This window comes from Ovis canadensis, chromosome 1, assembly GCF_042477335.2.
Source record: "Ovis canadensis isolate MfBH-ARS-UI-01 breed Bighorn chromosome 1, ARS-UI_OviCan_v2, whole genome shotgun sequence".
Lineage (NCBI taxonomy): Eukaryota > Metazoa > Chordata > Mammalia > Artiodactyla > Bovidae > Ovis > Ovis canadensis.
Window position 1 is genome coordinate 204,274,068 of NC_091245.1, and position 25,315 is coordinate 204,299,382.

Consider the following 25,315-nt stretch of genomic DNA (forward strand, 5'->3'; position numbering starts at 1 on the left):
CTCTTTTTCATCCCTTACAGCACCCCTGAGAGACACTTTATAATTAGAAAAATGAGGCCCAGCGAGATTAATTGACCTGTCCAAGGCCTCACTAATTGGTGAATCTGGGACTAGAGCCACGTCCAAGTATACCAAACCTGGTATTCTTTCCTTCCATGCCACAATACCCTCTCCCACCATCCACATTTCTGGTTGGTCTTGACCCAACAGCCAGAGAGTCACAGCTCTCCTCTAGCTCTGCCCTTCTAGGTACGTGAGTCCCTCTGAGCTGTGATTAGTTCAGTAGGTGTTGTTCTCTGTAATGCACCTTGTGTGTGTCATGCCTCGGGCTTGAACTGGAAAATCTCCACTAACTGATTTATTCTGTTACAGACACTGAATGTGGAGTTGAAGCTTCTTGAGCTCAATGGGCATAGTAATGCCAGGTCACACACCAATTAGGATTTCAGCTTCGGCATTCTGTTTAACAAGACTGTGTTGCCAAGAAATCTCCCCCGAGAGCAGCCAGGGAGGGGCTTACCCCACTACACACCCCCTTCCCTGCCATCAGACACTCCAGCCTGCCAAGACATTTGGTCTCTGCTTTGCATCCTTTATTTAGAAGCTTGTTTTTTATGTCAGACAGGCCTTGGTTTGAATTCCAGCTTTACCATATGCCAGCTCTGTGACATTAGGTGAGTTTTTCAACCTCTCTGAGCCTCAAGTTTTTATTTTTTTAATGTTGGGATAATAGTTTCTACCCAACAGAGTTGCCACAAGGATTAAAAACAGTAATGTTTATAAAGCTCTAGGCCTGCTTTAGAGTCTGTAGCCAGTACTGGTCCTTTCCTTCCTGTTGTCATTGGAAGCACCAGCTCAAGATTCCTGTAGTTTGACCACCTCCCAAGCCTTAAAAGACATCTCACTCTTGGTCTTTCTTGCCGCCACGATGATGTCAGACCCTCACCTCAGAGCCACGTGGGGAGACCCTTTCTTCTGGAGAAATCTCCCACCACACAACTCCACCAGCACTCTGCCCTCCCCTTCTGAAGCACCTGCCCAGAGGCATGGAGGGTATAAGGAGCCCCCTCCCCCAATGTACAGAGCCTTCATCAGAGCCCAGCTAAACCCGAGAAGGGAACGCCACGCAGAATGGAGGCCCTGTCCCCCCGCCCCGCCCCACCGCACAAACAGGCTTTTAGGAGCCAGTGACAAAGGCCACTGTGGGTCCACACTCGCTCTTCCTCTTGTCTCCGTGTAGAGCTGCACAGAATGTTCTGTCTTCTGCACAGTGTGAGAAATAGCAAGGCCTGCTGCCGGCCTGCTCTTGACCCAGCCGACCAGAAACCCCAGCCTCCACCTTTGTTAGAAGAGCTCAAACTAACACTCAGGATAGAATATCCTTGCCTCTGATCAAGGGAACAGAGGCCCAGAGAAGAAAAGTGACTGGCCCAAGGTCACACAACTAGACAGCCAGAGCTGAGGCAGAAAACCAGCCCTGCCTGCAGGGCATCTCCTCTCCCTTCCACCTTGCAGCCCTGCTCCTGATGGTGCTTTACAGACTTCTGGGAGTGGACGACACCTGCCAGCCAGTGTGACGAGGGCATCAAGGAAATGCTCATCAGGAGGGGTGCCTGGCTGCACCAGGCGTTACAGAGCCGTGACTGAAAGGCTCTGCATCCAATTGCTCAGCCCAGAAGCAAGGGACAGTCACCTGAACCGTTGTGAAATTGTATCTCTCTCACTCACTCACACACACACACACACGCACGCACGCACGCACGCACACGCACGCACGCACGGGGAAGGAAAGGAAGTTAGAAACTCATTTACAAGTAAAAACCTCCCTGTCTTAAAATAAAAGAAGTTGAAATAGGGATGCTTCTCTTGCCAGAAGGATAGTCACCCTAAAATCTCAAGGTCACAGTATTTCTGCACCTCTCTCCCTCAGCACCCTTCTCCTCCTTTTCCTACCCTCCCATCTCCTCCTCTGGCTCCCCTCCTCCCCCTCCATCTCCTCCTGAACTATCTTCTCTGGGTTACATTAATTACCATCTGCAAAAGGCCACACACTTACTACGCAGCAAAGGCAGTTTCCAGGACATCCATTTCTAAAGAAACCTAAAGTCACAGTAATGAGCCCCTGTTTTCTGAGGGCCTTCTTCATGCTCTCTGTGCAGGCCCTGGATGGCATCACGTCTAAACCTTACAGCAGTCCTGCCAAAGTGGTTATTAGATCTACATTTTCCTGATAAGAAGACTTGGAGGAGCTAAGTGACTTATCCCAAAGTGATAGAACTAGTGAGCGCCGAATCTGCCTCAAGCCCACGCTCTGCGTGCCACACTTTGGCCCAGTGGCATGTTCTTCACCCTGGGTGTATAGAAGGCCGGGGTGACATGACATAGAGTCACTCAGTTGTGTCCGACTCTTAAGACTCATGGACTGTAGCCCACCAGGCTCTTCTGTCCATGGGATTCTCCAGGCAAGAATGCCGCAATGGGTTGCCATTTCCTTCTCTAGGCCAAGGGGTGAGCCCCTTACCTATTCCATTTGCCGGCATGGGGCCCCTCTTCCTTTATGCTGGGTCTGACTTAGAATCTCTAGGGAAAGCACAGGTCACAGATTACTCTTCAGATAAATTATGATTGGGATACCTGAGGCCTGGTGCTGTGAAAGACCAAGTGGGAACATGGCAGGTAACTGACAGCCTTCTTTACTTACTCACCTTTGTGTGACCAGGGAAGCCTTAAAGTCCCCTCCATCTTCGTCTCCCCACCCCCAGGCCATTTTCAGGCTGCCATGCTTCAAAGCCAGCTTTGAAGCTCTCTAGTTGGAAGCAGCCTTTCTTCTTCACAGACCAGAGCCAGTGGGCAGCTTAGGTGGGCTGATCTGTGCCCAGGTCTGCGGGGCTCAGTGTTCCTGAGCTTCCTAGGGTGTGTGGCCTATCTCCATGGAAATTTGGTAGCAGGAGGGGAGCCCAAGGGGGAGGGGACACAGTCTTGGTGGGTGGAGCTTGCCAGCTACCACTCACCTTCTAGACGGTGGGGGCTGAACCGCAAGGCAGGGCAGGGTTACATCCCTTCCTTCTAGGGAGAGTGAGAAGATAGCACACCCGCCCTCCCCATGCACATGGGTGTCTCAGTAACCAAGTGATAAGGGACATTTCTAGTTGCTGTTTTACTGCACACCTGCACATTCTTTCTTTCTCTAGTCTTCAAAATAACCCATGATACAGGTTTTATTATTGTCCCTCTTATGGGCAGGGACATCGTGGGGGGAATTTTGTTCATATGTTGAAGCCCTGATTCCCAGTACCCTGGAACATGGTTGTATTTGGAGATAGTTTAAAAAGGTGATTCAGTTTAAATGGGCAGTTAGGGCCCTACTCCCATCTGATTGGTGTCCTTATAAGAAGACAACATTTGGGCACAGAGAGAGGCCCTGGGGGTGCACAGAGGAAGGGCCACATGAAGAGGCAGCCAGGGGTGGGGGCTGGCCATGTGCAAATCAAGGACAGGGGCTTCAGAAGAAGCCAACCTTGCAAGGTGTAACTTCACCTTGACCTTCCAGCCTCTAGAACCATGAAAGACTAGATGTGTGTTGTTTAAGCCATTCAGCCTGCGGCACCCCAAGCAAAAGAACAGACTCAGAAAACAAACACCCTGCCCTATATGGACACAGCCATCAGGCTGTTAGCCCCGAACTCAAGAACTTGTGTCTCAGCCTTTATCCTGAGACTTCATATTTGTCTGTCAGAGGCCACACACGTAGTAGTGACGCATTTCTGCATTTTGAATTAATCAGACACACAGATCTGTCCGTCAGAGCTTCAGATCCGCGTTAGCTGATGCATGTTGCCCACTGAATCGACCCGTGTCCATCCTTACTTTGGGCTGGAGCCCTAGCAACTCAGTCCACCGGTGCTGCTGGAACCTACGTAAGGGGGCAGAGCCCACCAGTTTATTACATCACACAGCCACCACAGGGTATGGGCAGCCTTCCCCACCACCGGGATGCGATGTTTCAGAAATCCTCTGGGTGCCATCACATACTCAGAGTTTCAGCACCTCCACTGAGGATTGCTTGATTCCCAGGGTGGTCCATGGCAGTCCTCAGACCTTCGTGCTGATGGAAGGGGAAAGTGGGTTGGCAGTGGGATTGACAGTAGCAAGGCATCCTGCTAAGCCTTGCTAGATCTCCCATGCTTCTCCAGGGCCCCACAAGCAAGGAGCCCAGATCATGACACCCACATATCCCTCACATCTTAAAGGACGAAATTTTCATCAGTGTGAACCAGCAGCCAAGATGAGAATGAACATAAAAATTATTCATTAAAGAAGAGAGGTGAAAACCAGACTGGGCCATCACTGTATGCAGATTAAATGGGTTGATGCATGGAGAGCATGTTACCCAGTTTCCATCCAGGCAAATTGTTTTATCATTATCATTAATCACCATCTTTTTCCTGTTTCAAGCTAAACATGTCAAAGTCTTTGGCACCAAAGCATGTCGTTTATTCAATTTATTTAACAAGCATTTAGAGGGGGTGGCTCAGATGGTAAAGCGTCTGCCTACAATGCAGGAGACCCGGGTTCAATCCCTGGGTCGGGACGATCTCCTGGAGAAGGAAATGGTGACCCACTCCAGTACTGTTGCCTGGAAAATCCCATGGATGGAGGAGCCTGGTAGGCTACAGTCCATGGGGTCGCAAAGAGTCGGACATGACTGAGCGACTTCACTTCTGTATGCCAAGGCCTGGGATGGCTGCTAAGGATTCAAACATAAACAAAATAAGAATATTATCTCCCAGCCTTCGTCTCTCAGTGGGCTTGGGAGAGTGATGTGTACAGAGACAGTTGTTGTTGGGCGAGATCCACTGAGCACAGGAGAGGGGAAAAGGCACGCTGCCTGGGGTAACACAGGAGGGTAAGTATGAGTTCTCCAGGCAGAGGCATTCCTGTGCTGGGAACAGGGACAGATAGCGGGGGACCTCGCACACCTCACTGAGAACTAAGACGTTGTCCCTTGGGCTTCCAGAGAGTTTGAAGAAAGAAGATGTGCTCCTCAAATATGAGCACCCTCCTAGCCTCTGCCTGTCAGTACTGAGCTCCAGCCCCTCCTCCCACCTGCACGCAGGTCTCAAGATAGAAAAGCAAAATGGGACTGTTGAGATCGACGAAGTGGGAAAAGGAGCAGAGTCAGGGAAGAGTTTAAAGGAGGAAATACAGCTGGAGCAGGACTCCCAGTTCATCTAAAGCTCAACTGGAATTATGGCATTTGTGTGGACGTGTGAAACCATGAGGAACCCTGCAGATTGTTAAATGTGTTTTACCCTGAACATGATGGTGTAGACTCTCGTACACAGCTCTGAGGTACACAGAGTTGGGAGTTGGGAGGGTGAATGTGACATAAAGGAAAGCAAAACTGATAATATTTTTGGAGCCCGCTCTGTGCCAGGCGCTTTCACCTACACCCCTGCCACTGAATCTCATAACCACTCTTTGAGGTCAGTATTATTATTCCTAACTTCTTTTCAGGGTGAGGAAGCTGTGGATCAAAGCAGTCAGGAAGTAACTTGTTTACATTTTTCTTCATGCCAACTCCAGCGTATGTTTGGGGCAGTTTTATTGCCTGAGGCTCGAGTTCTCCAACTTGAGTGTGCCTCAGACTCTTCCAGAGGGCTTGTTAGAACACAGACCGCCCAGCCCAGCCCCTTGAGTTTCTGATTCAGTCGGTCTGGGTGAGGCCTGAGGATTTCCGCTTCTAACAAGTTTCCAGGTGAGGCTGGTGCTGCCGCTCGGCCTCCCCTGGAAACAACCACACTCTGAGAATCACTGGCCCATGGGAATGATCTACCCAGTAACCTGGCCCAGGGATTCCCAAACTGTTTGCATTTTGGAATCACCTGAGGATCTTTAAAAGGAAATACTGATGCCTGGCTCCAGGCTCACACTTTATTTTTCATTGAAGTTTAGTTGATTCACCATGTTTCAGGTATACAGCAGAGTGATTCCGTTATTCATTATATACGTATACAGATATATTCAGATTCTTTTCCATTAGAGGTTATTACAAGATACTGAATATAGTTCCCTGTGCTATACAGTAGGAGGTCCACACATTTTGATTTAACTGGTATAGGGGCAACCTCGGCATCATTATTTTTAAATACCACCACCCCCCAGGTAATTCTCACATGCAGCAAAGTTGAGGAGCCACTGACCTAGCCTCTTTTCTCCTTGACTCTGATCTCCATCAGAACCCTGTCCCTCAGCTGCCACCACTGAACGTGTCATACTAGCCCCACTTGCAACACGTCCTCCCAGCCATCTTAGAACTCCCGCCCCTGGAGCTCATCCAGTCTCTCACGTGCCTTTTCCCTTTTTGCCTAGTCCATCATCTCCTTCTCTGTTCAACATAAATCTGATCACTGCAGCCATCTCTTGCCCACAGCAATACAACAAGCACCCTGTTCTTCCTTTGACCATATATGTCTACCTGGGAAAATCTGAGGAGGAATATCTAAATCTGACTGCAGGCATGGAGGTCCAGGAGGCTTCTTGAAGTGGATGGCACTCGAGCCAAGTCTGGATGGGCAGGTAAAAATGAAAGAGAGTGTTTCAAGCAGGGATACAGCAGAGGTAGAAGCACAGAAGAGAGGGGAACAGTGAGGTTCCTGGGGGAGCTTCATGTTGCTGTGTGTGTCTGCAGCAGGAACTTGCCCTGTGATGTCAGGAAAACACTGTGGAGGCAGCCTTTCGCCAGATGGGGGTGGGTCTTGGGCATCAGGTGAGGAAACTTACATCTTTCCAAGTATAAATGGTAGTTGATAGGCATTTTAAAATGACTTTTAAATTGAAATAGTAATATATACTTAGAAAATGCAGAATAACTAGGAAAGCATCAAGTAGAAAATAATCATTTTTAATCTAATGACCCAGAACCCACAACTGTTAAGATTTTGGGGGAATTTGTTGTCTTCTATGCACGTTCTTACATAGTTGAGAACATGCTGTAAAAGTTTACATTCTGCCTTCACACTTAAAATTATAACATATACATATTTAGTGTTATTTAAATGTAAGCATTATAATAGTTCTATAGTATGATACCATATAATTTACCATTTTCATAAACCTAGAAATGGGAGAGGGAGACGTTTCACTATAATAACTGATGCCACAATATTCATATCTGTATGAACTTAGGTTTTGCAATGTTCTTGTGATCAATATCAAGAGAGATATGAATCAACAGTATGAACGTTTTAGACTCATTACCAAACTTCTAAAAACTTCTCTTCCAGTTTACACTCTGATCATAGGTGTCAAAGAATGCACATTTCATCTTCCCTTTCCAGCACCCGGTATCATGGCTGGTGCCCCTGAAGAGTTTTTGCCATGGGCGTGACATCAGCAGCTGTGCATTTATAAAATCCTATACTGGAGGCTGAATCAGATGCACCAGGTTGGAACAACTATGGCTGCCCATGGTGTTCCGTCTTTGCTTCCACTTTTTCCTAATCCCGTGTTCCCATTCTTCATCTTTATTCTTTCTTGGAGAGCATATAGTAAGTGTTTGCTTCACATAGAGCCGGGAATAATGCTTTGTTACCAAGAAAAGTGCTGAAAGACCTAGCTCTATGGTTGCAGTAAGTTGATGCCCAGCCCAGAGACCCTCTTTTGATAGTTTTATAGAAAACAAATCTCTAAATAGTAATTCTAACTAGGTAGAAATACCTTTTTATATTTTCCAGTGACACTTCCAAGTGAGTTTATTGCTAAATTAGTTTCCTTGTGCATCCAGTGACTATCCAGTCCTACACGTAACAATCCCTGTCCCTGAAATGTCCTTCTTTCCTCTTAACCCAGCAAATTATCTTGACATTCATCCTTCAAGACCTTGCTTAAGTCTGTGGCACCTTCCTTCCATACCTTGCCCAGAATCAGTTACTCAGGCATCCTTCTTCTAGTAGTTTACTCACAACATTTTCTATACCTAACACTTTCTCCCTCTTGGCTAAGAGTCCTTGAGGAGTAGAACATTTTGTATTCCCAGTTCTTAACACAGTGTCTGGCACATGGTTGTCACTCAGTAACTGTTGAATGAGTGAATTAACGCATTCCTGTTTTACTAAGGTACACGGACATTCCATCTTAAATACAAGTGACTTGAGTATAGAAACAATATGGAGATGATATGAATTGCCGAAAACCACTCTCTGAGTCATTCATACCTGAGGTAAAACAGGGGGCTTGCCCGGTAGCTCAGTGGGTAAAGAATCTGCCTGCAGTGCTGGAGACCCCGGTTCGATTCCTGGGATGGGAAGTTCCCCTGGAGAAGGGATCAGCTACCCACTCCAATATTCTTGGGCTTCCCTGGTGGCTCAGATGGTAAAGAATCCACCTGCAATGTGGGAGACCCAGGTTTGATCCCTGGGCTGGGAAGATCCCCTGGAGGAGCTCATGGCAACAACCCTCTCCAGTATTCTTGCCTGGAGAAACCCCATGGACAGAGGAGCCTGGGGGGCTACAGTCCATGGGGTCGCAAAGAGTCGGACTTGACTGAGCGACTAAGCACAGCACAGCAAGGTAAAACAGGACACCTGGTATAGCAGATGTCCTGATCCTGGATTCTATGTTCTGAACATTAAGTGGTCTGTGTACCTGGTCATTGACTTGTAACTCTGTTTCTGTTTCATTTTAACTCCAGATTTAGTTTCTGCATAAGTATCTGTGTGCTAAAGGAAGCACAGGGAATTAAGTGATGCCAGAATTTCCCAAAATGTGTTCCAAAGAAAACGACCATAGATACCTACAAAACTGTTTTATAGATGTCACACAAAAGAAGAGTCTCATGGTCCAGCAGGTTTGGGAAGCAGAGTTAAATATATTTCTTTACCTCAGAACTTCCTGGTAGGCACTTTAAGCTGAAAGATCAGTCGGGCAAGGGTAGAGAGACAGAAGAGCAGTCAGCCTTCCTGCAGTAGCAGTCAGGAGTCATCCGAGCCTCTTAATGCCAGGAGAGATTCAGAGTCAAAGGCAGAGTGGCCAAAAGTATAACAAGATCCTTGCCATTCTCCTGCACTTATCCCCTCTCTGCCCCCCAGTCCCACATCTGTGTAAACCCCCTGCCCCCCGCCCAACCACCCACCACACTGATGAGATCAGCCTGGATTACATCTCTTCTAGAGCCAGGAAGCAAGGTAATGTGTGGGAAGTGATAGCTGCAAGGTAATGTGTGGGAAGTGATAACAACTTTTCGAGTTAAAGCCATTCAACAGGGAAATTTGTTAAAAGACCAAGACATTGTAAAAGCTGAACTTGAGTCTGTTCAGTCCCCTGCTTCTTAGAACATTTTGTTACGAGGGAATGTTTCAAGGAGGGAAAACATTGAACTATCACAGCACTGTTAGACACCAAAGCCTGGTACAGAGAGCAACATTTTAAAAGACATCTGTCTCTCTGCCAACAGAGAAACTTCTGCCTCTCTTTTCTCCTCCTTTTTCCCACCCCAGTACAACTCCCTCCTCCCTTCTCCCCCTCCAGTTCTTCCTCCCCTCCCCCTTCTTCTCCTCCTTCTCTCATTCACAACCCTTATGGATATCACAGACACTGTAAAATGACACAGTAAGCCAAACTATCCAATGGTTATTCAACACGCTTGGGTAAGAAGGGAATTAATTAAGTGACTAGAGGCTTAGACGTTCACTGTTTATTGGATCTAAACTCCTTAAAAGAGCCTGAAGCATTCTCCTAAACAAACTTTGCCCTTTTGTGGCTTCTTTGGACTTGTTAAAGTCCAAATGAGATGGAGGGTTTAAGGAGACTGTATCTTTTCACACATGTGAAAAAAAGGAGTACCAGAGAAGAAAAATGGGAGTGTCAGTGGGTATAAAGGAGGCAACCTATGTGCCATCACAGAGAGACTAACAGTTTGGGTAGCTGTTGGCAGCTGGTGTTCATCGGTGATCCTCAGTAGGTTAGCAAACTTTAGCAATGTTTACACATTTGTGGGCAGCCCAATAGTTTACCTGTCTTCGTTAGAAGAATATCCATAAAGTCATATACAGGATTTCATTAACTTTGGGAAAGATATATTTAGCTCCTTCCACTCAAGCTTCCATTCTAACAGAACATTTCTCCTATGATCTGTTTATAATTTTAAATTTATGTACATGACTATTTGTATATATGTCTTACCTCCCATATTAGATCCTACACCTCTTACAAGCTGAGTTCCAAAGACATAGAAAAGTGTCCTGCACACAATTTGTATTCAATAAAAATTGGTAGAAAGAATGAAGTGAATGTAAAATAGAAGTATATTTGTCAAGAGAATGTTTTTTAATCAATAGTGTTCTGAACAAGAAAGACAAACCCAAATATCCCCTTGCCAGTCTTAATAAACAGTATCGCGTTATGCCAGGAGACACCATAGAAGATGGGCTTCCCCAGTGGCTCAGCGGTAAGGAATCCGTCTGGAATGCAGGAGACACAGGAGATGTGGGTTTGATCCCTGGGTGGCGAAGATTCTCTGGAGGAGGGCATGGCAACCCACTGCAGTATTCTTGCCTGGAGGACAGAGGAGCCTAGCGGGCTGTAGTCCATGGGGTCACAAAGAGTCAGACACAACTGAACCAACTGAGCATGGGTACCTTAGAAGACAGAAGCCATCTGCCAAAGAAGCAAAACATTAACATAGAGCAGTTTTCTACTTTGTGAATATTAATAGGATGTTAGTGATTAGCCACAAACTATGAGAGAATTACACTTGCTTTGGTAGGCAGAGGAGGAATGGAAGCTTTTAAAGAATCTGCCTTTTTATTTTGCTTCTGTTTTAAGTAAATAAAAGTTGTGTTGTAAAAATGAGTCTTTGGGCCAACATCAAACCTTAATCCTGCCGTTGCTTTCCCCAGAAGTTGGACAGGCACAGTCCGAGTCCCAGGAACTTTGGAAAGAAAGGATCTCTTCTAGGTGCTGAATCAGAAGTAACTCCCACTGTAGGAGGCCATGGATCCTATGCGACTCTGAGCCTGAGACTCATATTTTCTGTCCCTCTTTTTGTACTTTGGACCCAGGATAATCTGATGTAGGTGAAATATTCTTTTCCTTGGCTCAGATTAGGCACCTGGTGTCCTGAAAGAGGTCACTGACTTCCCCCAAGGATGTCCAAGGAGGTTGGCTCACCACTGGCTTACCGCAGGCCAAATTTGAAGTTAATTAAGCATCAGTCATCATCAGTAGGGCCAAGATGTTATTCAGGCATTCAGGGAAGAGAAACCTGATCCAGCTCTGGATAATGACCTTCATCAGCATTCCTTCCTATCCTAATCCCAAACCAGTGTGTCTTTAGCTGCAAGGTGGGGGCGGGGGGCGGGGTATTTCAGAAACAGATGGTTCATCCTTTACATTACTCTGCCTTTGAAGAAACTTCTGGATATGTCACTCTATTCAGTGCATGCATGATCATGCAATCTGGAGCAAAACCTTTTTTCACTGGAACCAGGTTTCTGTTTATGAAAAGGTACATTTATTGACTTCTGGGGAAATGCCCTATTCAGAATGAGGGTGAAATGCTGTTTGGTGGGAGCTAAAAGACACTGACAGTTCTAGGTAGGCCATCTGGGGACTACACCTTCTGGCCCAAACCACACTGGGGAACAGAGACATGTGTACACACTGGTTCTGCTTGTCTCACTCCACAGACCTCAGTGACCAGCTTCTTGAAGTGGTGGGGCTAGAGGGAGCCATGGAAATGGGGCAGATCTACACTGGCCTGAAGAGTGCAGGCAGGAGGCTAGCCCAGTGCTCCTCGGTCTCCATCAGGTACGTTTCCTCGTCACCCAGCAGGCCGTGCCCCCCACCCCCCACCCCCACCCGGATTCCTACAGATAACACCTTGAAAGCCCTCTTTAGATTTCAGTGCAGCGAGTGTGGGGGCAGGGTGGGGGTAGAAGTTCAATAACGTTTATAAAGAATGTTTTTGGAGACCACTTTCCAAACCAGGTATTACAACCATCCAGGACATCAACTGGAGGGTCCCACCACAACCAGTTTGCCGTTCTCTTAAAATGGATGAAACTCTAGAAATAGGATTGTAAGATGAGGTCCAGAGAACCAGAGATCCAACTCCTTGCCTTCCTTATCTCCATATTGAAATGCTCAACACATGCCAGAGGGCAGCTTTAACAAAAACCAGGCTCTCTGCTCTGGATGGCATCACCGACTCGATGGACATGAGTTTGAGTGAACTCCAAGAGTTGGTGTTGGACAGGGAGGCCTGGCGTGCTGTGATTCATGGGGTCGCAGAGTTGGACACGACTGAGCGACTGAACTGAACTGAGACTCTCTGCTCTACACTGCTCATTCTTGGATAGTGGTCTCAGAAACACTTTTATTAAACAGTCGCATATACCTTTGTAGAGCTAAACTGACGTCAGCAAACCCGTCATAATTGACAAAGAGGATGACAGTTTTTTAGAGTATGAACCACATAGGTCAGCCAATACAGACTCCTTACCAGATGGGGTCTAATGGAGGGGATCTTCTGATTTTTGGTTGCTTCTGTTTAATAAATGCAACTAGTCACAGATTTTTCTCCGCATTATTATTTCCAGGGTCCTTATTCCTTTCCATTTCCCATTTAATTTCTATAGTGTGTCTTGGGGATGTCCTAGAGGGGACTCCCATGTGCAGGTTTCCCAAAGTTGTTTAAACACAGAACCCTTTTACCCCTTATCCTGGGTGAAATGTCCTCAGAGTTCTTTGGGGGAATATCTGTTCTTAGTGCCACCCTGCATCCTTCATAGAGGTCCCCGGAGCTGTTCCCTGATCTATCCCACTAACCCCCTTTCTTCATTCCCTCTGTGTCTCCTGTCCTTTCTATTATTCCCCAGATCTTTGCTTCTCTTTCCTTTTGGGCTATTGTGTTGCTGGGACCTGTTTTCCAAGTTCATCTCTTTAATTCCTTTCTCCATGACTCTTAACACCAAGTAGATCCAGTCTGTTAGAACATCTAAGCCATAACTTATGTGGACCAGAGAATTTTGATTCCTGAAGAATTTGGGGAAAAAAAAATGTGTAAGAGAGAGGATATTTTCTGTTTCCACATAAAAACAGGGGTTGAGTCAGGAGCCCTAGCCCCCTGGGCATTCCCTACATAATCTCCTCACGCCACAAAAGCAAAATTCTACTCTTTCCTTTTATTATTTGTTTTATTATTAGGTTTATTGGTTTTTGTTATTAAATATCCTCAGGGTCAGTTGGGGAATCATCTACATCAAAACAGCTTGCCTCCCTCATTTTATAATTTCAGAAACAGGGCAGATGCCAGACCCAGGTGAGGGCTTTCTGGCCAGTGCCTGGCAACTGCTCCTGGCTGGCCCAGACCGGAGACCTCCAAAAGGACCTACCTTTTCTCCATTGTCCCTCAGCCTTAACAGTCCATAAGCCAAAGAAGCCTTGACCCAAGCAAGGAAATAAGGCTTTCTCCTCTCCCCTCTGCCTACCCGTAGGGATCACATTCCCAATGACCCTGCTTCCCCAGCTAAGCCAGGTCCACAGTCCATGCAACCATAATGTCTACGGTTGTTCAGGAGATAAAAGAGGGGATGGTTGAGGATTGGGGGCAAGGCAAGACATACTCAGACCTGAGCTGTACCTCGTATAAGTAGGAGACATTACCTCACTGACATTATGCAACTGCTCACTCAACATAGAACCCATGCCTTTCCCTATTTCATAACCTTTCCCATTTCACAGTGGAGTTTTTGGCACCATGGGCAAGCCCTCTGGCTGGTTGTTTGACTAGGGGTCCCCTTAGATATGGTGCTGCCATACTTGTTGGCCACTTCTCCCCAGACGCCTGTGGATTTCACTGCTCATTCAGGGCCATGTTTCTCAAAATAGTCTGAGGACCAGAGCAACAGAGTTGTCCATAGTGCTTATGAAAACACAGACCCCTAGGCCTGACTCAGACCTGCCACATTGGGACCCCCTGAGGTGAGCTCAGAAATCTGTTTTCAACAAGCCCCCCAGGAGTCTTCAGAACCACTCCTAGGTGGCTCCACTTTCAACTTCTGTTTCCCTGGAAAGGACAGCCTTCATTCTCCAACTCTAAGAAGCCCACTGTGCTCTCTCTGTTCTCCGGTCTCCAGGACAAACAAGCTGCTGCCAATGCAAGTGGATGGCGAGCCCTGGATGCAGCCGCCATGCTCGGTGAGTTATACCAATCTTTGAGATGAGGGTGAGAAGTTTTATGTGGGATCCCTTTGGGGCACTGACTTAACATGAAATTCTGAGTCTCTGAATTACAGGGGCTTTGGGAGATCATCCAGCACAGCTTCTCTTCCACTTAGTTCATCCATCCATTCATTTATCTGCTGAGCTTTTATTGATTAGGTGCTATGAGCCAAGCACTGGGAGGCACCAGTTCCAAAACCAAAGGAGACATAGACCTGTCTTCAAGGAGCTTATAGTTCTAGGTGAACTCTGAGGCTTCATCTACTCTGAGGCCTTATTTTCTTGCTTCATCTGAGGCTTCTTCTCTATCCTTGAGAGCCTCCACTTGAATTGCTTTAGTGGCAAGGAACTTACGACCCAAAAGGAAGACTGTTACAATAATGAGCAAGCCTAATTACTAGAAAATGCTTCTTTATGTGGAGCAAAATCTGCACACTTGACCTTAGAATTCCACCTAGTTACTATGACCACTCGGGCTCCTGGGGAAGAATTCCCACAATGCACAGGCACGCTGCACCCCAGATGCACCCACAACCCCGAGGAACTGCCTGAAAACTCCCCTGAAAGTGTAACCTCATAGGTTATCTATTGCCTTTATGGCATTTCTGTGACCCATGTTACCCATCCCCTAGGACTGTGCCTGTTTTGCAATAGTTGCACAATATTTGTTGAAAGGTGAATAAAGAATTGAACAAATGAACAAACAAAAATAAAGGGAACAATCCCATTCTCTGCCTTACCAGTTCGTTGGCAGTTTGTTCTCAGAAACCCAACTAGACTCTCTATGGCGAAGAGAAACCACTGTCCTGGTATTTAGAGCCCAGGGTATTAACTGGAATATGATGTTAGCAACATCTTTGATACTGTTGTAAGTGTGCAAATTTCAAAAGACAGAACTTATGTTTCTGAGCTTCCTCACTCTAGTGGAGTATTCAGATACCTCAAGAACCTGCTATTTGGAGCCCTTCAGAACATCAATTCGTCCTCTACTAGAGAAAGGATTTTCACGAGATAGCTACTGGGCATGAACTGTAGGTTTATTTCTATAACTCTTTGCTCTGTGTAACTTCTACAAATTGCCAAGTTAGTCCCTAGAGACAAAGACTTTTTAAAATGGCATCTTTTATAGAAGATATCAAAAGTATAACTTTTTCTGTAAAATCTTACCTCAATCTTTTGGCTTCTATGAAGTCTAAGGAAAGGATGAATACACTATAGCAAAATCTAATAATATCTTACCCTAGTTGGGAAGAATGGAGGGAATTTGTACTATTTTTAATTTTGATAGAATTGAATTAAGAAAACTCTATCCAAAGTCCTCCTGTCTCCTAAAAGGAAAAAAGAAAAAGCTGGAAGAAAGCAAACCCTTGGCTACCCAGCTCAGTGATATCTAGAAACTGAACTGCCATCCCTCCAGATCCAAGTACTGGTTTTAAAGTAGCCAAACATTCCTCCAATCCCTGCTCTCTCTCCATGCCACCCTTCAGACATTACTACTTACTATGAAAAATAATAATAATAATAAAACCCAGTGATTTTATGGTATACAGTCATATGTGAAGGTATGTTAGTCAGCTCAGGCTGCCCTAACAAAATACTACAGACTGGGTGGCATAAACAGCATAGTTTCTCATAGATCTAGAGCCTCCAAGTCCAACACTGAGGTGTCAGCAGGGTTGCTTTCTGGTGAGGCCTGTCTTCCTGATTTGCAGATAGAAGCTCTTTCACCATGTCTTCACATGGCCTTTTCTATGTGTGCATTTACTACTGATGTCTCTTCCTATTCTCGTACAGACACCAGTCCTATTGGACTAGGGCCCCACCTTTATGATTCCATTTAACCTTATTTACCTCCTTAACGGGCTTCCCTGTTGGCTTAGTGGTAGAGAGCTCACCTGACAATGCTGGAGGTATGGTTTTGATCCTTGGGTTGGGAAGATCCCTTGGAGAAGGAAATGGTGACCCACTCCAGTATGCTTGCCTGGAGAATCCCATGGACAGAGAAGCCTGGCGGGCTACAGTCAGATATGCCTGAGCATGCAAGCACCTCCTTAAAGGCCGTATCTCCAAATGTAGTCACCCTGGGGATTAGGGCTTCAACACATGAATTTGGTAGGGAACACAGTTTAGTCCATAGCAGAAGGTAACAGAAGTCCTTCTTAAACTTCCAAAAGTTAAAACACCCTTTATGAAACATTTTCCTGAGTGAAGGCACTCACTAACTGTGAAGTGATTCAGAATTGAAGGCTTAATGATAGGACATCACAGCAACAAAAGAATGTTTGATGAAAATTAAAACCAGTTAAATTAGAAAGAAAGCTATGACAAATCTAGACAGTATTAAAAAGCAGAGACATCACTTTGCTGACAAAGGTCCATATAGTCAAAGCTACGGTTTTTCCAGTAGTCATGTATGGATGTGAGAGTTGGACCATGAAGAAGGCTGAGTGTTCAACTGATGCTTTTGAACTGTGGTGTTGGAGAAGACTCTTGAGAGTCCCTTGGACTGCAAGGAGATCCAACCAGTCCATTCTGAAGGAAATCAACCCTGAATATTTATTGGAAGGACTGACGCAGAAGCTGAAGCTCCAATACTTTGGCCACCTGATATGAAGAGCCAACTCATTGGAAATAAGACCCTGATTCTGAGAAAGACCGAAGGTAAAAGGAGAATGGGGTGACAGAGGATGAGATGGTTAGATAGCATCACTGACTCAACGGACATGAGTTTGTACAAACTTCAGGAGATGGTGAAGGACAGGGAAGTCTGTCATGCTGCAGCCTAATGGGGCTGTAAAGACTCAGACATGATTGAGCGACGGAACAACAGCAGCAAATTAGAATGAAGAAACAAACTGTTGAATATGGCTATGCAACTAAATCCAAATGGCAGAAATCATTTTTTGAAAGAGAAGATAGTGTAAACATTCGTAACTTGGATCCCAAACCTAAAGTGATATTCACCGAGACTGAAAGCACGTGGGAGACCTTGTTGAAGGAATAGTAAAAGTATGTTAAATTTGGTAATTGATAATTCACTTCACGTTGGTAATTTAAAAATGTAAATCTGAAGAAAAATTTAGTAACTAGATAATTACTAGTGAAACTAAAAACAGGGTAGACACCTTCTGAATCTGGGAGCACTTAAATTTTATGAACCCTATCAGTGTAACACAAAAAAGAGAAAAACAAGCAAACATTTTAAATGCTTTAAGATAAAAGAAGTTAGGACTAAATATATCAATAATGACAAAATACCATAAACGTGCTTATGTTCCCTATTAGAAAAACAAAACTCCCACATTGGGTTAAAATGCGTCAATACATTTCTTGTAAAGAGATACATCTAAAGCAACAAAACATAAATTTTTATCGTATCCTTTATCGAGCATAGAGAAATTAAAAGTAAGATATGATAACTTGGGGCAAACTAACCTTCCAACATGCCAAAAGCATAAAGTGGAATAAAGAAGGTCACTTTTTATTTAGTAAAAAGTACACTCAGTTTTGAGATCTAATGGTCATAAAAATTTATTTGTCTGATAATAGAATCAACATTTATACTGTGAAAAACTGTATAGTGTTCTTAGTAGTAGTAGTGTTAGTCGCTCAGTTGTGCCCGACTCTTTGCGACCCCATGGACCAGCCCACCAGGCCCCTCTGTCCATGGGATTCTCCAGGCAAGGATACTGGAGTGGGCCACCATTCCCTTCTCCAGGGAGTCTATCCAACACAGGGATCAAACCCGGGTCTCCCTGCACTGCAGGAAGATTCTTTACCGACTGAGCCATCAGTGAACAGCCGGTGAAAAACTGTATAGATGTAGTATATTCTGAGAATAAAGATACATAAGAAACTTACGAAAAGACAGTTATTGAGAGACTTTAAAATATTTGTTTCTGTCTTTGAGGTCAAGTTGTAAAAAAAAAAAAAAAACATAGATGACATAAAACTTCTGTTTTTAAAACACAAGTTCAGAGATACAAAGAGTAGACTGATGGGTTTTCAGAGGTGGGAGCAGGGAGGGCAAGGTAAGTGAAATGGGTGGATGGGGTAAAAATGTACAAACTTCCAGTTATAAAATAAAGGAGTCCTGAAGATGTAATATACAGCAGAGTGACTAGAGTTGATCATACTGTATTGCATATTTAGAAGTTTCTAACTCTGGCCACCTCATGTGAAGAGTTGACTATGGGAAAAGACCCTGATGCTGGGAGGGATTGGGGGCAGGAGGAGAAGGGGACGACCGAGGATGAGATGGCTGGATGGCATCACTGACTCGCACATGAGTCTGGGTGAACTCTGGGAGTTGGTGATGGACAGGGAGGCCTGGCGTGCTGCGATTCATGGGGTCGCAAAGAGTCAGACACAACTGAGTGACTGAACTGAACTGAACTCAAGTGAGTAAATCTTAAAATTTCCTATCACAAGAAAAAGTAATTTTGTAACTATGGTGTCAGATGTTAACTAGACTTATTGTGGTGGTCATTTCACATTATATACAAATATCAAATCATTAACCTGTACACCTGAAACTAATATAATGTCATATGTCAATTATATGACATTCATTCAAGAATTAAACTTGGATGAAATAACTATGCCTTAAACAAATCTAATTTCTTCAAGGTCCACAGGATGTTTACTAAAATAGACTATAAACCAGTTCATGAAGAAAAAAACAGAATCCAATAACAGATATTATAAAGGTTGTTTTATTTGACCACAAAGCAATAAAACTATAAATAATAGATTAAATGATAAATGAAATCCAATCAGATTATTACATTCTCCTAAAGAATAGATTTAAGAGGGGATCAAAGCCAGTATTATTGACTATTTAAAAAATAATAAAATTAGAAGGCTCTCATTCAAAAGTTTTAGAATATAGCCTAAACTATATTTGGAAACCTGGTGGGCTGCTGTCTCTGGGGTCGCACAGAGTCGGGCACGACTGAAGCGACTTAGCAGCAGCAGCAGCATATTTGGAAATAAATTCAAAGTCTCATATATTACCATCATTTGAAAAGGGAAAAAATGTAATATATAATCCCCAAATTAAAAGAACAATAATAAAACAAAGTTAGGAGAAGCAGAAAAAAGAAAACAAAAGATATAATTAGAAATTAAATAATTAAAAAAACAGGAAAATACAGAACTAGTTCTTTAAATGTGAAATGTTTGAAAACATAATTTTAAGAAGAGATTAGAGATATATATTTAAAATATATATAAATATAAATGTGGTAATGGTTTTATTTAATTATAAGACATTATGTGACATTTATAGTTTTCTTGATTCTAATAAACTTGAACATCTGATAAAAATCCTAGGTAACCATTGGGGGAAGAGTGGGAGGAAGGGCTAGTTAGGGAGTTTGGGATGGACCTGTACATACTGCTCCATTTAAAATAGATAACCAACAAGGACCTACTTTATAGCACAGAGAACTCTGCTCAATGTTGCATGGCAGCCTGGATGGGAGAGAAAACTGGGAGAGGGTGGATACATGTATGTTATGGATGAGTTACTTTGCTGTCCACCTGAAACTATGACATTGTTAACTGGCTATGCTCCAGTGTAAAATAAAAAGTTTTTAAAAAATTTTAGGTAACCCTTAATGAAATGAAAAATATTTGATCTTACCGGTGAGTTCTTCCATACTGTTATGGAATAAATATTTATTTGAAGTCTTTGTTCCATAGAATAGACAAAGATAGAAAGCTATCCAATCCATTTCATAGAATTAAGACAGATAGAAAAATCTAACAAAAGCTGTGCTTAAAATTAGAAAGCTACTGGGACTTCCTTTGTGATCCAATGGTTAAAACTCTGTGCTCCCAATGCAGAGGACATGGGTTCAATCCCTGGTTGGGGAAAGAAAATCCTGCCTGCTGCATGGTGCAGCTGGGGAAAAAAAAAAGAAAGAAAGCTACAGACCAATCTCAAATATGAATGATATAAAAATTGTCAAAGTATTGGTAGATAGAATTGAACAACATATTAAAAGAATCAGTCACTCCTCAAGAATATATCAAAGAAATGTGCAAGAAAGTCTGTTTTAAAGTTTTTTGTTTTTAACAAAACCAATTGCCTTATTTAACATAAAAAGCATTTCCCACCCCAGTGGTCCAGTGGATGACTCTGAGCTCCTGATGCAGGGGCCTAGGTTCTATCCCTGGTCAGGGAACTAGATCCTACATACTGTAACTAAGACCTAACTCAGCCAAATAAATAAAGATTGGGCTTCCCTGATGGCTCAGATGGTAAAGAATCCACCTACCATGCAGGAGACCTGGCTTCAATCCCTGGGTCGGGAAGATCCCCTGGAGGAGGACATGGCAACCCACTCCAGTATTCTTGCCTGGCGAATCCCCATGGACAGGGGAGCCTGGTGGGCTACAGTCTATGGGGTCACAAAGAGTCAGACAGGACTGAGTGACTAAGCACAGCACAAAGTTATTAGATACAAAGGATAAAAACTTTTATATTAATAGGCTTGGTGTGTAGCAGGATATGTTAATTCCCTTCCCTAAGGAAGTCTCCTTAATAGAAGTTTAGATAGAAAAATTACATGGTAATATGAATGCTGCTGCTGCTGCTGCGAAGTCGCTTCAGTCGTGTCCAACTCTGTGCGACCCCATAGACTGCAGCCTACCAGGCTCCTCTGTCCTTGGGATTCTCCAGGCAAGAACGCTGGAGTGGGTTGCCATTTCCTTCGCCAATGCGTGAAACTGAAGTTGCTCAATCGTGTCTGACTCTTAGCGACCCCATGGACTGCAGCCTACCAGGCTCCTCCGTCCATGGGAGTTTCCAGGCAAGAGTACTGGAGTGGGTTGCCATTGCCTTCTCCAGTAATATGAATAGATGACCCAAAATACTCAAACACATTGAACATTTCTGATTTTTAAAGATTAGAAACTCTTGCAAAACTCAGATTAGGAAGACACTTCCTCAAAATAAAATAATTCGTTATTAAACCAATAACTAATACTTAATGTAAAACAGTAGTACAATTTTCATTAAAATTGTGGATAAGACGTATGCTAATGTTGTTTGGAAATTCTAACCAGCGCAAAACGCATGAAGCAGAAAAGAGATATAACTATTTGGAAAAGAATCAAAACTCATTATTTGCAGGTAATATATGTAAAAGAAATCTAATAAAATCAACTGAAAACCTCATAGGTTAAATTATTTCAGTGAAGCTATATAGAAAGAGACAAAAGTTAACAGCTTTTGTACATACCAGCAATAACCAATCGGAAGAACATAATAGAAAAAAGCTGAAATATTATATGGCAACAAATAAAAACAAAATACCAAGCCGAACTGTGAAAAATAGATGAAGAAGACTGCAAGCAAGACTTAGTTAATATTTTTTAAAAGATTTGAATTTAGACACATCCCATGTTTCTAAAAGGGACCCCCAAACAAAATTCCAATGCAATTTTTTAACTTGACAAAACAATGCCATAGCTAAGGCATTTTATAAAAGAGCTGTGAAGAACTTCCCACAAGATATTAAAATAGTTATATAGCTACAATAATTGGCCCAATATTGGATAGGTAAATCAATGATACAGAAGAGAGCCCTAAGAAACTCTAGTGTATATAAAAGGTAGTGAAGGAAAAAAGAAAGATCATAAATTAATTTGAAAGTAATGGACTGTTTAACATATGGTATCCAAGAAATTGCCTGTTTGGGAAAATGCCATTATACAATTAGACCTCCACATCCATGGGCTTCACATCCTTGGAGTCAACCGACCTTGAATAGAAAATATTCAGGAAAAAAAATTCCAGAAAGTTCCAAAAAGCAAAACTAGAATTTGCTCTGTGCTGGGAACTATTTAAATAACATTAACATTGTATTTACAACTATTTACATAGCATTTACATTACATTAGGTATTTACATTGCAGTAAGTAATCTAGAGATGACTTAAAGGATACAGGATATGCATAGGTTATTCACAAATACTATACCATCTTACATAAGGGGCTTGTATAAAACCAGCATCCATGGATTTTGGTAGCCCCAGGGGTCCTGGAAACAATTCCTTATGGATACCAAGGGATGACTATATACTAACCTCTCATGCTTGTAGTACTAGAATCCACAAACCACAAAACCTCACATTGCCCAGCATCTCCAAACTCCTACCTTATCAAGACATTTCTCAAAACTGCTGAAAACCCAAATGGGAGGGATTTGAGTTTCACTTCCTCCTCTTTGCCCAGGAGGTGCTAACAAGCAAATAAGTTGGTCAGCTAGGGGGAGAAAAAGGAGAAGCAAAGGTCTTCTATGGTCTAAAAAAAATGGGCTCCATCAGCGGGAAATGTAAGCAGTGCACCAGCTGCCACTCTGCCCCAAGCACGTCCAGCTCCACTGACAGGATATCCCTCGTTCTTCTTGGCTGGGCTAACTAGTCAGTACTTCCATAGCAGGTACCAGTTCTGTGCTTTCTCAGGAAATACCAAGGTGAATAGGATGAATTTCTTGCCACAAATCACTGCCATCAGCTGGGGCTAAATTGCATGCCACAGATGAGTAGTATCAGGGCCCCCTGTCATCTGCGCCTCACTTCCCTGAATTCTGAGATAAAGATGATGCCATAATCAGGCAAAATGGTGCTTGAAGTGTCCTTGGTGTACTCCTCTGGGGACCACCCCAAAGCACAGAGACTTACTATTCACCTCCTATATCTCCAGGCTGGTGGAAACCAACCTAACAGTCATTTAAAGCTTTCTTCCCCCAGGTTAAGCTCATTCTTCCACAGTGTCTTTTGGTCCCATCTTTTGCTTTTCACAACCTGCAGCCTTATAAATTTAAATCCAGGTTGCAATAGAACTTCTTAGCCAGACACTCCCCTACTCCAGCTCATCCTGACAACAGCTATTGAATAATTCCTTTCAAGCTTTTTTTTCCTAGTGAATTCTCCAGCTTAAAAAGTTGTCATGGTTCCCATTACCTCATATTAAACCCAATCTCTGCCACCTCCCCTTTAAAGCCCTTCACCACCTTCCCCTCTGGTGTCCCTGATTTCCCTTCTCATCCTGCGGTCCACACTCAACCAGTTGGTATGTGGCCCCTTAAGCTAGTGCCTTCCCTTTCTCTCTCACCAATACATTTTCTTCCCTTCCTTTCAGATCTTAAAATGCTTCCTCAGTTGCTCCATTCAGATTCTTCTCATTCCTTACTGAACCTTCTTTCTGACACCACTTGGTTTATCCTACGTTAATTTAAACATGTTGATGAGTCTGGCTCTTCAAGAGCTCTTCCGTTGTTCTCTGGGATCACACTGTCATTTGAATAGGTGGCAAAAGCCATGAGAGCGGGTTCATAGACTGTTTCTTTTTGATAGTTTTTTAAATTAATTTGTATTAGAGTACAGTATAGCTTTCCAGTGTTGTACAGCAAAGTGAATCAGCTGTGTGTATACACACAGCCCCAATTTTTGGATTTCCTTCCCATTTAGGTCACCACGGAGCACTTAGTAGAGTTCGCTGTGCTACACAGTAGGTTCTCATTAGTTATCTGTTTTACACATAGTTCAGTTCAGTTCAGTCGCTCAGTCGTGTCCGATCTTTGCGACCCCATGAATCGCAGCATGCCAGGCCTCCCTGTCCATCACCAACTCCCGGAGTTCACTCAGACTCACGTCCATCGAGTCCCTGATGCCATCCAGCCATCTCATCCTCTGTCGTCCCCTTCTCCTCCTGCCCTCAATCCCTCCCAGCATCAGAGTCTTTGCCAATGAGTCAACTCTTCGCATGAGGTGGCCAAAGTATTGGAGTTTCAGCTTTAGCATCATTCCTTCCAAAGAAATCCCAGGGCTGATCTCCTTCAGAATGGACTGGTTGGATCTCCTTGCAGTCCAAGGGACTCTCAAGAGTCTTCTCCAACACCATGGTTCAAAAGCATCAATTCTTCGGCGCTCAGCCTTCTTCACAGTCCAATTCTCACATCCATACATGACCATAGGAAAAACCATAGCCTTGACTAGACAGACCTTAGTCAGCAAAGTAATATCTCTGCTTTTGAATATGCTATCTAGGTTGGTCATAACTTTTCTTCCAAGGAGTAAGCGTCTGTTAATTTCATGGCTGCATAGTAGTGTATGTATATGTCAGTCCCAAACTCCCAATTCATCCCACCCCTCCCTTTCCCCTCTTGGTGTCCAGATTCTGTTTGACATACATCTTTCTCCTTCTCCAGTATAGGGTAAGTTTTTAACTGGTGCATTCCATTGTTTACACTGGGTTTTCATTGACTGTCATTTCATCTTCACAACTTTGTGAGGAAACTAGAACAAATGTTACTATCATTTTACAGTTCAGCAAGCACTGATTATGAAGGCTAAATGATTTGTCCAAAAGTCCACAGCAAAGAAGGGGGAGTTCTAAGACCCAAATCCAGGTCTTTGAATCCTAAATGCCTCTTGTTCCCACTTCATCTTCCTATTTGATAAATGTTGATAAGACTGAGAGTGCAGATTATCAATGTATCAGGGTCACTAGGCCACATTCAAATAGATAACAAGCATTTTGAACCCACGCCCTGAAGGTAAGGTTGGCAAGAAAGAGGAAAAAAGACTTCACCAGTGTCTTTCACTTCCAATTGCAAACTTCATGTTTGAAGGAGAAAACACTCATTAAACCTAAAAGTAAAAAAAAAAAAAGAAAGAAAGAAAGAAAGCTTTTATAAGAAAGTTGGATCTCCCCTGGAAGACTAACAAAAGAGGAAATGCCTAAGACTCACTTTTAAACTATCCACATGAGTGGCGATTGGTTCAGAGGTCAGATTCAAGGTCCTAGGTCAGTTTGGAGCTCCTGGTTTATGTCTCTATGCTTGGGCAGGAATGGCCAGGAACAGGGAAGAGTGGGACTCTGGCTGTTCTGCCCCTCTCTGTGCAACCTTAGGCTAACCTGAGGCTCAGCAGAGCCTTGGGGGTCTCCATTCCTTTATCTGTCCTACAGAGGGCTTGACTGAGATGGTCCCGAGGTCTCCTCCGGTTGTGACATTCTGAGTCTATGAATAGCAAGGACACAAGACAGGTGCGAGCTGATCACCACGTGGGAAGCTCAC

The 25,315-nt window shown here is 43.7% G+C and overlaps 1 protein-coding gene across 9 annotated transcripts in view; it reads left to right on the plus strand.

The window, feature by feature from the left end:
* The window catches only part of DGKG (diacylglycerol kinase gamma), a 223,958-nt gene that overhangs the window by 197,494 nt on the left and 1,149 nt on the right, over nucleotides 1-25,315 (plus strand). For 8 of the 9 annotated variants that reach the window (XM_069558608.1, XM_069558619.1, XM_069558614.1 and 5 more), the window contains 2 exons: nucleotides 11,688-11,808; nucleotides 14,139-14,199. In XM_069558608.1, coding sequence (XP_069414709.1) covers nucleotides 11,688-11,808; nucleotides 14,139-14,199 — 182 coding nt within the window. Of the gene's footprint in view, nucleotides 1-11,687; nucleotides 11,809-14,138; nucleotides 14,200-16,789; nucleotides 16,860-25,315 lie in introns of those variants that run through there. The other variant, XM_069558594.1, reaches the window with a different exon arrangement.